At 37.9% G+C, this 17,823-nt stretch overlaps 1 protein-coding gene across 35 annotated transcripts in view; it reads left to right on the top strand.

Annotated features, from left to right (window-relative positions):
• The window catches only part of LOC122682510 (sarcolemma associated protein), a 149,721-nt gene that overhangs the window by 54,088 nt on the left and 77,810 nt on the right, over positions 1–17,823 (top strand). For 21 of the 35 annotated variants that reach the window (XM_043885296.1, XM_043885297.1, XM_043885285.1 and 18 more), the window contains exon 3: positions 8,463–8,610. In XM_043885296.1, coding sequence (XP_043741231.1) covers positions 8,463–8,610 — 148 coding nt within the window. Of the gene's footprint in view, positions 1–8,462; positions 8,617–17,823 lie in introns of all 35 variants that reach the window. The other 14 variants (XM_043885295.1, XM_043885284.1, XM_043885290.1 and 11 more) reach the window with 1 other exon arrangement.

The following is a 17,823-nucleotide window of genomic DNA, read 5'->3' as shown; positions in this document are numbered from 1 at the left end:
AAAGAATCTGCCTGCAATGTGGGAGACCTGGGTTTGATCCCTGGGTTGGGAAGATCCCCTGGAGAAGGAAAAGGCCACCCACTCCAGTGTTCTGGTCTAGAGAATTCCATGGACTATATAGTCCATGGGATCACAAAGAGTTGGACACGACTGAGAAACTTTCACTTCACTGTGCATTATGGAAATCTTAGGAGAGAGTAAGAAAGGGGCAGAAAAAAGTTATTTGAAGAAGTAATGGCAAACTTCCCTGGTGGCACAATGGATAAGAATCTGCCTGCCAGTGCACGGGATACGAGTTTGATCCCTGGTCCAGGAAGATCCCACATGCCAAGCAGCAGCTGAGCTCGTGTGTCACAACTCCTGAGCCCATGAGCAGCAAGTACTGAGCCTGTATGCCACAACTACTGAAGCCCATGGGCCTAGAGACTGTGCTCTGAAGCCACCGCAATGAGAGGCCCAAGCACCACGAAGAAGAACCCGTACTCACTGCAACAAGAGAAAGCCCACAAAAAGCAACAAAGACCCAGCACAATCTAATAAATAAATAAAAATTTAAAAACAGTGTTAAAAAGTAGTGGCTGAGAAGAACTTTATCATTTTAGCTCTTATATTTAGGTCTTTGATTCATTTTGAGCTAATTTTTGTATATGGTGGAAAGTAGGGGTCCAACTTTGGCAAGTAGTTATGCAGTTGTCCCTGCACCATTTGTTGAGGAGAAGGTTCTTTTCCTGTTGGATAGACCCTGTTCTTCTTTTTCAAGATTGTTTTGGGGTCCTTCGCAATTCCATAAGCATTTGAAGTTTGGCTTTTCCACTTCCCCATAAAAAGGCAGTTGAAATTCTGATCGGGATTACGTTGGATCTGTAGACCACTTTGGGTCCTGTTGACACCTTAACAATATTTAGTCTTACAGCCCATGAACACAGGATGTCCTTCTGTTTATAGGCATATCTCAGAGATGCTGTGGGTTCAGTTCCACACCATTGCAATGAAGGCAAGTATCACAATAAAGTGAGTCACACAAATTTTTTAGTTCCCCAGTGCATGTAAAAGTTACATTTACACTCTATTAACTGTGCAGTAACATTATGTCTAAAAAAAAAATAATGTACGTACCTTAATTAAAAAACAGTTCTATGGGGAAAATGATGCTAATGGACTAGGTTGACCCAGGGTTGCCACAAACTTTCAGTTTGTAAGAAATGAAATATCTGTGAAGCACAGTAAAGCTAAATGAAGTAAAATAAGCTACACCTGTATTTGTCTTTAATTTCTTTCAGCAGTACAGTTTTTTATGTCTTTGATTAAATTTATTCCTAGGTATTTTATTTAGATGCTATTATAAATTGAATTTCTTAATTTCCTTTTTGGATTGTTCATTGCTGATGTATACACACATTTGATTTTTGTGTGTTTGTCTTGTAAACTGCAACTTTGCTGAATTTGTTTATTAGCTCTGTAGCTTTCTTGTGGGTTCTGTGGGATTTTCCATATATAGGATCTTGTCATCTGTGAATAGACACGGTTTACTTCTTCCTTTCCAATTTGGATGCCTTTTACTTCTTTCTTCTTGTGTCTGGCTAGAACTTAAGTACAGTATTGTGTAGCTGTGGTAAAAAGCAGGCTTCCTTGCCATGTTCCTGATCTTAGGAAGAAAGCTTTCAGTCTTTCACCACCAAGTATTATGTTAACTGTGAGTTTTTTTTATAAATGTCCTCTATCATGTTGAGGAAGTTCCTTTCAGTCTTAACTTTCTTTGTGTGTGTGTGTGCATATTTTAAATATCATGAAAGGATGCTGGATTTTGTCAAAGATGCCTTTTCTACATCAATTGAGGTGATCTTGTGGTTTCATTTTTTTTTCCTTTTTTCTATTACTGTGGTGTGTCATATTGATTGACTTATATTGAACCACTTTGGATAAATCCCACTTTTTCAGCAAGCCAAGCCACTGTTTTTCCAGCATGGGTGAGTTCTTAGTTGGTCCTTCAAGTAGCACCCAGACACGTTAGAGTAGATAGACACAATAATTTGCTGTTTAAGTCTGCTCTGCTCTCTCTGAAACTAGGTAGCTGTGCCCCATAGTGGATGCAGGCTGATACCTTCAAGGCTTCTGCTTTATAGAGGGAGGGAAGGGGACAAGGGTAAGGAATGCTACAGCCATTTCCTACCATTTTTAAGTTGCCTTTTTCTTGATTCAGTGTTCACGTAGTCACTGTACAACTTTTGTTTTCCAGAGTTCTGACATAGTTGGTTCCTACCTTTCAGCATGTATTTCAATGTTTGTGTGGAGATGAGAGCTTGGAGTTGCCTACTCTGCCATTTTGCTGATTTTACTTTCTTCTTTCCTTTTTGATTCAATTTTTCTCCTTTTATTCTTTCTTCTATTAAGGCATTATTTGCTTTACTTAGTTCAGTTTAGTTCAGTTGCTCAGTTGTGTCCAACTCTTTGCCACCCCATGGACTGCAACACGCCAGGCCTCCCTGTCCATCACCAACTCCTGGAGTTTACCCAAACTCCTGTCCATTGAGTCAGTGATGTCATCTAACCATCTCATCCTCTGTCGTCCTGTTCTCCTTCTGCCTTCAGTCTTTCCCAGCATCAGGTCTTTTCAAATGACTCTTCACATCAGGTGGCCAAAGTATTGGAGTTTCAGCTTCAACATCAGCCCTTCCAATGAACACTCAGGACTGATCTACTTTAGGGTATTCTGGTTGGATCTCCTTGCAGTCCATGGGACTCTCAAGAGTCTTCTCCAACACCACACTTCAAAAGCATCAGTTCTTTGGCACTCAGCTTTCTTTACAGTCCAACTCTCACATCCATACATGACTACTGGAAAAACCATAGCCTTGACTAGACGGACCTTGGTTGGCAAAGTAATGTCTCTGCTTTTTAATATGCTATCTAGGTTGGTCATAACTTTTCTTCCAAGGAGTGTCTTTTAATTTCATGGCTGCAGTCACCTTCTGCAGTGATTTTGGAGCCCCCAAAAATAAAGTCTGACACTGTTTCCACTATTTCTCCTGCTATTTGCCATGAAGTGCTGGGACCAGATGCTATGATCTTTGTTTTCTGAATGTTGACCTTTAAGCCAACTTTTTCACTCTCCTCTTTCACTTTCGTCAAGAGGCTCTTTAGTTCTTCTTCACTTTCTGCCATAAGGGTGGTGTCATCTGCGTATCTGAGGTTATGGGATATTTCTCCGAGCAATCTTGATTCCAGTTTGTGCTTCATCCAGACATTTCTCATGATGTACTCTGCATATAAGTTAAATAAGCACAGTGACAATATATGTATATAGCCTTGACATACTCCTTTTTCTATTTGGAACCAGTCTGTTGTTCCATTTCCAGTTCTAACTGTTGCTTCCTGACCTGCATACAGATTTCTCAAGAGGCAGGTCAGGTGGTCTGGTATTACTTAGTTACTTGTGTCCTGATTTTGTACTCATTCCTGAAATGATTCCCCTTTTTTCCTGTTTCTTTCCTACAGTTTTGTAATTGTAATTTATATTTCTTTTCCATGCCTTGAGTTATTTTCTTTATGTCTTTTAGCTTGTTCTGAAATAGTGTAATTTTGATCTGTTCCCAAGGTATGTCTCTCATTATGTGTAGGGAGTGTTGTTTGCTTTTTATTGTTTTTTCTTAAAATAGCTATGAGATGGGACACTGATATTTTTCTGTTATTCATTTTTATGTAAAATTTGTTTTCCTGAACTTAGAGAAGGGAGTCATGATTCAGGATAACTTTTGTAATGTCACAGAGCTCCCTCTTCTGTTGTTTTTGTAAACTGTTTAAAAATATAATGGCTTCCTTTCCCCTTTTCTACTTTTATTTGGATGTTTCTTTCCTGTCTCTGTTGTCTCTACCCTGCTCAATTTTGGTTCCAAACCCTACAGCTTTTGAGGAAAGCCCTATCCTGGAATTCAGCTTTGGTTGGTAGGTTGGTTTTAAGAATTTATATGACTCGGACTGCTCCATCCTTTTACCTCACATTCACTCATTCGTGGATTGGGCTAAACCTTTCCCATTTTCAGATTCTCTTTTCAAATTGGCTATCATATTGTCCAGTGAATAGACAGTGACTATTCTGAGATACTCAAGTCCTTCAAATGCCCATTGCTTCTGTATGCATCCTCCTGCACAGATGCTGATTTCATGCAGGTCTCATAACTTTTGATGCTTTTTCCCACTTTTATTTTGAGTTTCATGTAGATAATTTTCGCCTGTTGTTGTATGTATTCTGCATGGGATTTTGGTTTTGCTGTCTTAGTCATTCTTTTTGAGTTTAGGTGGTGATTCAAGTAAATTAAAAAATCTGTGATGTAGTATCTGCCAAGAGTTCAGGATCCACTCTGCATTCATATTTTAAAATTTCCCTGTATGGACTTGGAATTTCTGGCCTCTCACTGATGAGCTGTCTCCCGTGTTTGTGCTTCGTTCTGAAACTTCAAAAAATCTGTTGGTAGTTGGATACTGCAAACCTGTCACCTTAGAGAAGGCTAGAAAGAAGCAGTTTATCCTTATAGTGAAAATGAAAGCATTTACACATTGAGGTGAAGTTGCAAATGGTACAGAACATGTTTGCCTACAGAATGAACAGCAGAAACTTTCCGAAGGCCAAAGAGCAAATTATGCAACCTGTGAAGTGCTGTCCTTGTGTCTTTGAAAGTAATCATAGTAAGCGAGAAACAGGAAAGAGTGACTGATAGGGTGAGGACAGCCTTTCAGTTCAAGGATTGCCATCAATGCCTGATTTGGGGGAGCTTAACTTTAATTCAGGGGAAGGCAGGGGGTTAATTGAGGATAAAGCCTGTTTGAAAACAGTGAGAGATGGACTTTGGCCACAAGCTGCAGAGAGTTTTATAAATTCAGGGCTCCTGAGACACCTGCTCAACATCAAAGTGAATGCCCAGTGGCTAATGCAAACACTAGAGACAGATTGGGCATTCCTTAGGCTACTAGGAAATAAAGATAGTTAAAACTTCAATAGGATTTTTTTTTTTTCCCAGCGTAGTAAAAAAAAATGGGAGGGAAAAAAAGCCTGATGGAAAAAGGTATCAGCGTAGAGGAGAAAGAAATTTCTAGTTGGAAAGTGACAAAGGGCCAAATGACATACAAGTACATCCAGGCAAGTCCATCCAGGGACTGTTACCATGGTCACTTCTCAGTCCCTTGCAAACATAGTCACTTCCCAGTCTCTTGACTTCTTTACACCTACCTAGTGAAAGTGTGAAACTCGCTCAGTCGTGTCCGACTCTTTGCAACCCTGTGAACTATACAGTCCATGGAATTCTCCAGGCCAGAAGACTGGAGTGGGTGGCCTTTCCCTTCCCCAGGGGATCTTCCCAACCCAGGGATCGAATCCAGGTCTCCCGCACTGCAGGCGGATTCTTTACCAGCTGAGCCACAAGGGAAGCCCTACACCTACCTAACCTGATAGTAAACAGAATAGCTTTTGTACAGTGTATACTGAATAGTGGCAGACTGTTTCATTGAAGGTGCAGAAACATTTTTAATATCAGTTTTTTACAACACCAAGGGGAGAAGGGTAAATCAATGTAAATATTTATGCAGGGAAGTAAACTATTGCTGTCTAGCTCTGCCCAAGTGCAGAAGCTCTGGGGCACAAATGGAGGTTAGTGGGGAAAATAGTGGGAGTTAATGAGTTCAGAGAGGGAACCACGAGCCAGGTCGTATGTGGTTTTATTGGCTGTAATGGTAAGAACTTTGAAGTTTATTACAAGATGTTTGGAAGCTGTTAGCAGATTGAGAGCAGAGGAACAGTGAGCAACTGATGTAAATGATGTTTTCACGCTAGCTGGAGGTCAGAAGTACTGTGGTGTGCTCTGGGCATAATAATAGACATGTTAGAATGTAAAGAACCTGGGCTAATATTGATTACATTCTCTTAATTTATGGTTTTAGAGTTAAGAGCTACAAACATGAGGTGTTGAGATATATATGTGCGTATGTGTATACAGAAAAACACACACATTTTTTTTGTTTTTCAAGCAAAACTTGCTGAACAGTACTGAACCTCATTTCATATATTCTTACTTCTGTTCTCTTAAATTTTTTTTTTAAACCACTAGTCACAGCCCAGTAAATTGACTTAGTAACACACTGTTGTTGTTGTTCAATCCCTAAGTTAGGTCCAACTCTTTGCAACCCCGTGGACTGCAGCACGCCAGGCTTCCCTGTCCTTCACTGTCTTCCGGAGTTGGCTCAGATTCATGTCCATTGAGGCAGTGATGGTATCCAGCCATCTTATCCATTAGTAACCCAATAATGGATCAGAGTTTGAAGTTTGAAAACCACTGTAAATCTATAATCCCCTTATATGGCTTGCCAAGGCACATATAACTGAAAATGACCAAACCAGAATTCAGATATTGCCACATTTCCTAAGAATATATCTATTTAAAAAACAGAAAAACAAGCTTGTTTATAAAATGTTTAAGAGTAGGTTCCAGTGTTGAAAAAATCTTGAGGATCATTGTCCCTTCTTGAGCATCTTGCCTATGCTTATCTCCCTGGTGTGAAATGTTAAGGCCTTTAAATTTCAAATGGACTTGTAAAATATCAACACAATTTTCTTTCCTAATGGCCTGTAATTAAATATATAAACTGCTAGCCAAAGTAACAGTTGGTCTCTCTTGAATTATAAACAGAATAAGTCATTTATAGCCAGCGTGGTGGCCTTTAAATTGTCGCCTAGGAATTAATGAAAAGAAATGTCATTTTCATATTTTCTGCAAATCGCTTATTCTTTTGTTGTGTTTCATTTTGGAAGAGGGTTTTATGGGAGGAGTGAAGGATAAATGAAACATGAAGGTCAGTATGAAGTAATGGGGGAAAAAATGTCCCTTTTAGTTCTGTTATATAAATCCCTGCTTCTGTCTTCCATAGCTCTGTGACCTTTGGAAAGATACTTGCCTGTGCCCTACTTTTCTCATATAAAAATGGAAATAATACCTATATCATAGCTTTAACGTTAAGATTAAATGAGGGCCTGGTGGTGCAACATGTATTTTAATAAATATTAGTTTTCTTCTTTCCTTTCTTCTTTAGGAAGGAATTCAGTGAAAATGTGTTGCTAGAATAAGCAGGGCTGGAGAGTGTAGAAAAATGCAAAAAGAAAGGTACATCTTTTTTTATTGGTTGTTCTCTTCCTAGTAAGTCTGTTGTGTGTGATCCCAGCTGTTGATAATTTCTTTGGGGATAGGTAGGTGATAAATAAGTAGGCTTCCTGTGCCTCCTGCTGTCCTTTCCCTTTTTAAAGAGGGAGGATTACCCAAGTGATGAAAGGCAACTTTAGTGGGGACTAGAAAGTGATACCTTCACAGTTGATTCCAGTATTTTAGTTTCTCGTGTCTTCAATCTGTTTATCACAAAGAATTTACTGAAGACATGTCAGTCCTGATACCAAGTATGTTAGTTCACTAATAGCTGTTCATATAGGTGTTACCTACTATCAATTGTCCTTGCCTATGGAGTAAATAACACTTCCTTTGATTTAACCCAGAAATTATAGCAGCAGAGTTACAAAGTCAAAGTGAGATAAGAAGATAAAATTAGAGTTTTGTATAATTGCCTTTAAAAAAATGTTTTATTGAGATATAATTTATATGCCATAAATTCAGTCTTTTAAAATGAACAATTCAGTGATTTTTAGTACGTTCAGAGAGTTGTACAACCATCACCACTATCTAAATTTAGAGCCTTTTAATCACCCCAAAATGAAACGTTATACCCATTAACAGTTATTCACCCCACCCCATCCCTCCTCTCCTCTGCTCTGACACCTCAACCCCTTGCATCCACTAATGTGCTTTTTATCTCTGTGGATTTGCTTATTCTGGATATTTCGTATAAATTGAATTACATATGTCTTTTGTGACTGATTTCTTTTACTTAGCTTAATGTTTAAAAGTTCATTCATGTTGTAACATAAATCAGTACTTCATTACTTTTTATTGCCAAATAATTAATTCATATGGATATACTACATTTTATTTTCCTATTCATCAACTGATGGACATTTGGGTTTCCATTTTTTTGGCTCTAATGAATAACACTCTTGTGAACATTTGTGTACGAGTTTTTGTGAGGACATGTGTTTTCACTTCTCTTCAGTATATACTTCAGAGTGGAACTGCAGGGTCATATGCTTAGCTTTACATTCTAACATTTTGAGGACCTTATAAACTGTTTTCTGAAGTGATATACCATTTTGTCCCACTGGATTTTAAATCTCCCACTTTTAAAGTTCTGATTTTATATATAATGGAAAATCTTAGCTGAAATAAGCAATTTGAATTGATGCGGGAAAAAATTCACCTGTAGTAGTTTGCAAAGTTGGAAGTACTTTTTTTTTTGGAAGTACTTTTTTTAAAAGTAGGTTTGGAATTATTACTATTAATCTTTGGCTCTTTTTTTAAATTTTATTTTTGCAGTTTTATCTTCAAGACACTAAAAGTAGTAATGGTACCTTTATAAATAGCCAGAGATTGAGTCGAGGCTCTGAAGAAAGTCCACCATGTGAAATTCTTTCCGGTGACATTATCCAGTTTGGGGTAGATGTGACGGAGAACACACGGAAAGGTACGGGTATGGATCGATTTTTCCTATTATTTGTCTTGTTAAATTTTTTATTCTGTTGTTTAATGTTAACAAAACATTTCATGCTTGTAAAAGCAACTTAACTGTGACATTTCATGCAGTGAAATGTTGAGTGTCTCACTTTTCCTATTGCTTTTCTAAAATTTTAAATTCTGAAATATTAAATAGTTTATAATCTTTATCACAGTACCAAAACACAGGGCACTGCTGTGTCAGTTAAGAAGCAGTTGGCTGAAGTGACACTGTATTCAGCCAAAAGGAGCTTAAACCATAAGGATGAGTGTGAAAACGTTAGTCGCTCAGTCACGTCCGACTCTTTGCGACCCTATGGACTGTACCCTGCCTGGCTCCTCTGTCCACGGAGTTATCCAGGCAAGAATGTTGGAGCTGGTAGCCATTCCCTTCTCCAGGGGATCTTTCTGACCCAGGGATTGAACCTGGGTCTCCCGCATTCTGGGCAGATTCCTTACCTTCTGAGACACCAGGGAAGCCCCAAACCATCAAGATACCTATTATTAACTTATTAACAATAGGCCTGGAAGTAGGTTGGTCCAGACTTCGTTCAGTTGGCTCTGTAATGTTATCAGGAATCCAGGCTCTTACTGTCCTCCCAGGCTGTTATCCTTTATGTGTTAGTTTCTTAAGCTTTTACTTGCCACCTCATGGTTTGAGGGTGATGGCTTCAGCCCCAGGCATTATCTTCCCCACACCAGTGTCCTAGGCAAAAAAGATGAGATGGGGACAAAGAACCTTCTAGTGTGACTTTCTTTTTATGTTTGAAAGAACAATCTTTCATAGACTCCTTCCAGCAGATTCCTTCTTTTGCTCACTGGCTCTGTGGGTGGGTCATGTATATAGCTTCAGCTCTAGTTACAGAGAAGCCTGGGAAGGAAGTTACCTGACCAAGGGGAGCAGGAGATCCATGACTAGCATAGATCAGTTATGATTTATCCCTTTGGCTGTGCGTTCATTGTTGCCCCAAACAAAATCAGAATTCTGTAGGCAGCTACTACAAATGTCAAATTTCATGTCTCAGTTTCTGAAATTAGAAGTTCTGTGGCTAAATAAATTTAGATTATAATTCTGAGACTTTTTGGCCTTACCTAGTTCACTGTATAGTTTATGACTGAAATTATAATGACTGAATCATAAAACTAAAAAAATAGAAACCAAAAGCATGCTGTCCCACTTCTTGTAGTTTTAGTATGCACAGTGGAATGATTGGCAAGTTTGTCCTTTTGTTTCTCTGAGCATCCTCTGATCTGAATACCCTAAGTTGTTAGCCTCTAGCATTTTGCACGATAGACGAGGGAATCCAGGTGTGATGGTGATGATGGTGTGTGAATATATGTGTTTTAGTTGCTCTGTCGTGTCCAACTCTTTGCGACCCCATGGATTGTAGCCTGCCAGGCTCACCTGTCCATGGGGATTCTCCAGGCAAGAATACTGGAGTGGATTGTCATTCCCTTCTCCAGGGGATCTTCCCAACCCAGGGATTGAACCCAGGCCTCCCACATTGCAGGCAGATTCTTTACCATCTGAGCCACCAGGGAAGCCCTATATGTATATATGCATATACATTTATGTACTGCAACTACAGTATTATTTTTGTTGGGTTTTGTTGGCCTTGCCAGGGTGTTAGGATTTGATGCATGGATGTGTGCAGGGCCAGCGTCTTAGGAATTTTCATTTGCAGTTGTAAAATAGAAAAGAAAATTTGTATTTTGATGCAAAATACTGAGTGCTTCTTACTTAGAGAACTCCACTTCTGTATAACCATACTGAGAACAGCTGCAGTGGACACTTTGATATCTCCTGTTGCTGCATCACATCTCCTCTGCTACCAAGTCATTCACAAAACGTTTACTGAACCCCAGCTGTGAATAACCCAGAGAAGGCAGAATTTAATTATGTTGTCTTTCTCTCCAAGGGATATATATTTTCTTGTCTTGCGTTTCTCAAAGAGAATTAAGAGGTGTTAATTGGCAGAAGAATGAGGTAATCAGATACATTTAGGAAGTGCTTAGTTAACCAAAGGTAGGCAAGACATCTCAGAGCTTTTAACATGCTAACATATGTTAAAATGTTAATATGCAGGTCTCTAAGAGGGTAATCAATTGAATGTAGGTAACTCCAGACTGTTTCCACTTTTCTTCCCCATCTTGCTGTGCAGGACACTTTAGAAAATACTGTAGAAAGCTAAGAGGAAAACTGAGACTAAGTGTTAGTACAGTATTATTTCAGCAGCATCAATACTTGCAGACTTCTTTGAAAATTTACATATCTTTTATGCCAACTTTAAGGAAATTAAGAAAATTTTCTTCATCATTTAAAATCTTGTTTCTTTTTTTTTTTAAATCTTGTTTCTTTTGGCACTTAATTGGCTTGAAAAAGTTGACTTATATTATGCATGGCCTCTTGGGATTCAGCTATGTCATGAATTGAGTATTACTATTTAAGCATATGCTTTGAAATAAAAAGATGGTGCTCTATGCTAAACATTATATCAGTTGGAAAATCCTGTTGAAATTGTGCAACATTATTGGATAACTGGTCTATCAAAGAAATCAAAAAAAGGAACTTCAAACTATGTGAAAAGAAAGAGACTTTCCTACCAAAATATATTCAATCCTTTACTCGATAAAAATTTACAATCTAGATGGCTGCTATCCAAAAGTCTACAAGCAATAAATGCTGGAGAGGCTGTGGAGAAAAGGGAACCCTCTTACACTGTTGGTGGGAATGCAAACTAGTACAGCCACTATGGAAAACAGTGTGGAGATTCCTTAAAAAACTGGAAATAGAACTGCCATATGACCCAGCAATCCCACTTCTGGGCATACACACTGAGGAAACCAGATCTGAAAGAGACACATGCACCCCAATGTTCATCGCAGCACTGTTTATAATAGCCAGGACATGGAAGCAACCTAGATGCCCATCAGCAGATGAATGGATAAGGAAGCTGTGGTACATATACACCATGGAATTTTACTCAGCCGTCAAAAAGAATTCATTTGAACCAGTCCTAATGAGATGGATGAAACTGGAGCCCCTTATACAGAGTGAAGTAAGCCAGAAAGATAAAGAACATTACAGCATACTAACACATATATATGGAATTTAGAAAGATGGTAACGATAACCCTATATGCAAAACAGAAAAAGAGACACAGAAATACAGAACAGACTTTTGAACTCTGTGGGAGAAGGTGAGGGTGGGATGTTTCAAAAGAACAGCATGTATACTATCTATGGTGAAACAGATCACCAGCCCAGGTGGGATGCATGAGACAAGTGCTCCGGCCTGGTGCACTGGGAAGACCCAGAGGAATCGGGTGGAGAGGGAGATGGGAGGGGGGATCGGGATGGGGAATAAGTGTAAATCTATGGCTGATTCATATCAATGTATGACAAAACCCACTGAAATGTTGTGAAGTAATTAGCCTCCAACTAATAAAAAAATTAAAAAAAAAAAAATTTACAATCTAAAATTTTTCCATTATTAAAAAAGAAAGACAAACAATGAAGGAACTTGGCACTTAGAAGAAATTAGAAAAAGAACAAGAAAAAGAAGTTTGGAAGAAGAAAAATGAAAAGCAGAAATTAATGAAATGAACAAAAAAAATTTAGAAGGGGTAAACAAACCCAAATGCTGGTTCTTTAAAACAAAACAATAAAATAGGTAGTTCATAAGCCTTGATTCCTTTATTAGGTTAAAAAATACAAGGATTGAGAAAGGAGATATAAACAGATATGGGATATACCAAAAGAATTCTTAGAGATTGTTCCATGCCAAACTGTGGCAAAAAAAAAAAAAAATAGAGTAAATTAATGTTTTCCTGGCAAAATTACCCCAAGATGTAGAGAACTTTCAAGTTAATTTTCTTTGAAGAGCCTAAAAAAGTTATTAAAAATTGACTAGAACCATGCATTTGAAGTTGAATTTGGCCTTATTAAAAGAAAAGATAAATCCAGTGTTGTGTAAATAATCCAATATAGGTGAAGGTGAGAAGCTCTGAAAATCGTTTAAAGAAGCCAGCAGCCTTTCATTAGTGCCAAATTCTGATACAGATAAAGTACAAAGAAAAAAACCTGTAATTTCATTTGTAACAATAGATAAAAAATTCTGGTTCAGATAGTAATAAATTCAGAAGTGAAGCTAGAATAAACAGAAGTAGGATTTACTCTAAGAATGCAAAGATAATTCAATTTGGGGGAAATATGTCAACATTGTGCACAAAATAAAGCTGAGAAATATGTACTGCAGAACCAGTGGATGTTGAAAAGACAGCTGATCAAGTTCAGGAGCTATTCCTAGTAAAAATTGTAAATAGGATGAAAAGAAAAACAAAAATTATAATTAAAACAAAAGAAAAATAGCAAAAATGCTGCACACCTATAAAAATGCATGAACTAAGTTTGTGTATATCAATAAAGATAAATCTCAAATATTATCTCAAGAAAATTGCAAAAGAATGTATATGGTATAATATCCTTTACATGAAGCATGAATTCATGTACAACAATGCTCTGTTGTGCTTTCTTTTATTATATCAATTAAATTCTTTAAGATCTTTTAAAATTAAAGTATAATTAATTTACCATCTTGTGCTGGTTTCAGGTATATAGCAAAGTGATTCAGTTTTCTGTGTGTGTATATGTCTGTTCATGTATGTATGTGCATTGTTTTTCAGATTCTTTTCCATTATAGGTTATTAAAAGATATTGAATATAGTTCTCTGTGCTATGCAGTAGGTCCTTGTTGTTTATCTATTTTATATATAGTACTGTGTATATGTTAATCCCAAGCTCCTAATTCATCCCCTAACTGCCCCTTGCTATCCTATTTGGTAACCATAAGTTTGTTTTCTATGTCTATGAGTCTGTTTTTGTTTTGTAAATGAGTTCATTTATATTATTTTTTTAAGATTCCATATATAAGTGGTATATGAAATTTGTCTTTCTCTTATCTGACTTACTTCACTTAGTATGATAATCTCTGGGTCCATTGATGTTGCTGCAAGTGGCATTATTTCATTCTTTTTTATGACTGAGTAGTCTTTCATTATGTATATATATACCACATCTTATGGTTTTCTCCCGATATATGCTCAGGAGTGGGATTGCAAGATCATATGATAACTCCATTTTTACTTTTTACAGAAATCTCCATGTTGTTTTGCACAGTGGCTGCACCAGTTTACATTCCCACCAACAGTGTAGGAAGGTTCCCTTTTCTCACACCCTCTCCAGCAATTATTATTTGTGGACTTTTAATGATGTCCATTCTGACCCATGGGAGTTGATATCTCATTGTTACTTTGATTTGCTCCTTTAATAACTGGCAACGTTGAGAATCTCTTCATGTGCCTACTGGCACCTGTATGTCTTCTTTGGAGAAATGTTTATTTAGGTCTTCGGCCCATTTTTTGACTGTGTAGTTTGTTTTTATTGAATTCTATGAGCTGCTTACATATTTTGGAAACTAATTCCTTGTCGGTAGCAAGATGCAAGACGTAGCAAATGTTTTCTCCCAGTCTTTTCATTTTGTTTATGGTTTCCTTTGCTGTGCAAAAGCTTGTAAATTTAATTTAATTAGGCCCCATTTGTTTATTTTTGTTTTTATTTCCATTTCTCTATGAGACTCTAATGGTCGCTCTCTAATGCTTTTGAACACATTTGTAATAAGGATATCAAATGGACACTTGAAATGATAAAAAGTAATGTGTGTGGATCTATGAAAAGGAATTTTTTCATCAGGGTGCATAGGATAAAAAACAGTGGAAAGATAATTTTTAAATTGCCCTTCGTGCAGATATTAAAAAGAATATGTTAGGATTGTATGGCTTGCAGGAATTTCTGTTAAGATATATTATTAAGTGAGGGAAGGATTACTTTTCATAATTTCGTTATTTTTAAAAAGTCTCATAAGTCCTTATACATGTGCCTATATACATATGTGTCTGTATATGCTTATATGAACATGGAGGAAAACATAGAAGAATGCATATATATACCAATCATTAATGTGAATCTTTCGGGAGTATGATTGGAGAGAAGGAGTAAAGGAGCCGAGAGCCAATTAAAAAGGGCAAGGCTAGCAAAACTGCAGTAGAACCCCTCCAGAACATGACATACTGTGTATTTGTAGAAAACAATGTATGTGTAAAAGGAAATTTTTAAAAGGTACATACAATATATATAAATGTTTTTATATTTGTGTGTATGCATAAATCAGTATTTTGTTAAAAATGCTATGAGTATGGTGTGACTGAATGTATTAGTTCATGTTAGTGTCTCTTGTATTCCAGTCTCTCCAAAACAAGCTGATTTTGCGTTTCACTTTCTGCATAGTGTGGCTTCAGGGGAAAGATCCATTGGTCAGCACTTTAGTAATAGTCTGCCCTATAGATATAAGATGTTATTGCCAACAAATAGGATGACTTTGTAATAGATTGGAGGAGGGGGGAGGGAAAGAGGGAGAGAAGGGAGAAAGAGAAAAAGCCAACCTATCAGATCCTCCTGGAATGGGAGCCTTAACAACTTGCCTGCTGGCCACTTATCTGTTCATAAGGCCACAAACTGCCAGATGGCATGAGTTTTCTGGGTCGTACATTACAGTAACCCTCTATTGCAGGTCTTGGGACCATTTAGTTCTATAAAATTCACATATATTACTAACTCCAGTTAGCTCTTCAGTCCAGGTCCCATTTGACCCACTTCTGTTCCTGGGTTAAGCCCCTATGAGCAAAGGGTCTTTTATGGGTAAGGTCAGTGGTATCTTCCTTTTGTTTTCTGCTGCAGTTGCTCTGAATTCCTTTTACTCCCCACACTATATCTTGTCTTTTCTGGCCTTCAAACCCTTGCATGTGATTTTTTCCTTCCCCTGTAAACTTTTGTAGGCTGGACAAGGTGCCCTTCCATGTCCCTGTTGCACACTGTGCTCACCCACTCCAAGTCTTTGCCTCCTTCACTAGCGTGTAAGCTGTCCAAGAACAGGCAGCATGGCTGTCTCTGTTGCAGAATCTTGTCCGCTTAAGCTGGCACATATTGGTTGAGTAAGGTTTAAAAATGTGTCATAAATCTTTATCTGCCATTTTACAAGAGTTCTTTCTACCACCTTATCTCAGCTGAGATTTTATTAGCCTTCCTCCTAATCTGGAGGCTTATATGATGATGGGGTATTGGCAACCTTCTTGTTACTCGCTGCCCTTTTCATTCTTTTGTGAGTCAGTTACTTCTCCTTAACCTGTCTAAGCTTTAATTTCCTCATCTTATAAAGTGGGATTCATGATACTGTAACCATCTGAAGGCTTGTGGTATGATATTCAGTGTTCACATTGTGGCCAGCCATCACTGTGAACACTGAAAGAGTGAACGTGAAGTGCTTACCTCAGGGTCAGGTGCTTGAATTTAAAGGCGCTGAAACCCTTGCCAGTTATTTGTTCCATCTTTTCTTTTTTTTTTTGCCATCTAGTGTGCTTCTCTTTCTCAGTAGCTTCTGCTCAGGCTTCTTTACCCATCTGCCTTTGCAGCCCACCAGTGGCATTTCAGAGGTATACTCACCAGCTTCTAGACTACTCCTTGATTTAGGGCTGTGCTGTCTTGCTTGTGTCTAGCTCTTGGAAACTTTCACCATAAGCTTTACACACTTCCACTTTACAGCTTCTAGGGAAAACACAAAGCTGATTCAACAAAGAATGTGCCAGATTGACTGAGAGACTCTTTCTGATGTCATGGCAGTCTTCTTTTGTTCATTTAAAAAATGTCTTCTCAACCCAGGGTATGCACCAGAATTACCTGCAGAGCTTGGTAAAGCTATAGACATGTGGATCCCACCCTTCAGCCCTAAGAAGGAGACTTGTTAGGTGTGGGGCCTCAACATACCTGTGCTAAAAAGCTTTGGGTTGTTCTTTTGGGCAGCTAGGTTTAAGAACTCTGCTCCATTAAGTTTCTGGCAACTATTTTATGTACTTTCCTTTATCCTCAAGTCCTAAGACTCCCTACTCATGTTGTCTGCTGTGACTCTATACTTCCTGGTTCTGTCCATGTATTTCCAGCTTCTTGCTTGGTTGGTTCCTCTTAAATGTCCTTCTTTCACCTTATAATTGCTCCGTACAAAGCTTAATTTCTGCCTTCAAACCAGATCATTATACTAACTTCCCAGTTTCACTTTTTGCTCTATCATTTTATAACAGAATATTGATATCTTTTCTGAGTCCTGTCTCTTCTTTACCTTCAGCACTTGTCATCTAGACATTTGCCTCCTTTCCCTTCTTCTACTTGTTTTTCCAGATGCCAGCCTAGAGTGTTACAGTAGCTGTCCACTTCTGGTCACCATATTCTGCCAACCCACTGCCTCTAGAATATTCTTCTGTTACAGCTTTATTGATGTCATTATCCTGCTTTTAGAAGTCTTAAGTGGCTGTGTCATGCTGTAGAAGAAAGTCTGAAATGCTTAACTGTACACTTGAGGCCCTCAAAAATGCGGTCTCAATTCAACCTTTTGATTTTTTCCATTACTTCCCTTAATATATGTTAAACAGTGTTACTTGGAGGTAAGAGGAAGAAAAAATTCTTTTGAATCCTAGCGCTGCCATTCGCCATAGATGAGATCTCAAGCAGGTTACCTTAGCTTTTTTAAGTTGCCTCAGCTGTAAAATGGAACATAAAAATAACTATTTATCTGGTTTATCATAAATAGTTAGCATGTATAGTGTGCTTAGCATGGGTCTGGCCCCTAAAGATTCTTGAAGTATATTTTTTACCTCCTTTCTTCTCCAGGTGCCCTCCTTAGTTGTTCAATTCTCACATCCTTCTTGTTTTCTTTTTCTTTGCTCATGCCATTCTTTCTGCCTTTCCTTTCATTTCAAGCTTTTGAAATTCTATTTTTTCTTTACCTTCTTCATAAATCCTTCTTCTGCCCTTGTCCATTTCAGATTCCATCAGTGCCTTGTAGCATTTGTGAATTTTTCCCCCTTTGTAGTTAGATATTCCTAGTTTTCTCTACAAACTATTATAAATTGAAATCTGCTCAAGGGCAAGGAAGTTGGTCATTGTCTTCTTGGTTTTTCCCGTCATTCCCAGCGTACTCATTTGTAGGCAGCAGGTTTTCAGTGAGTATTGAGTGAACAGATAAAGCCAAAGAACAAATCAAGTAAAAAAATAAACCAATAAGCAATATCACTCCCAA

Source organism: Cervus elaphus, chromosome 24 (assembly GCF_910594005.1).
Source record: "Cervus elaphus chromosome 24, mCerEla1.1, whole genome shotgun sequence".
NCBI lineage: Eukaryota > Metazoa > Chordata > Mammalia > Artiodactyla > Cervidae > Cervus > Cervus elaphus.
The sequence above is the reverse complement of the archived record's forward strand: the minus strand, read 5'-3'. Positions and strand labels throughout refer to the sequence as shown.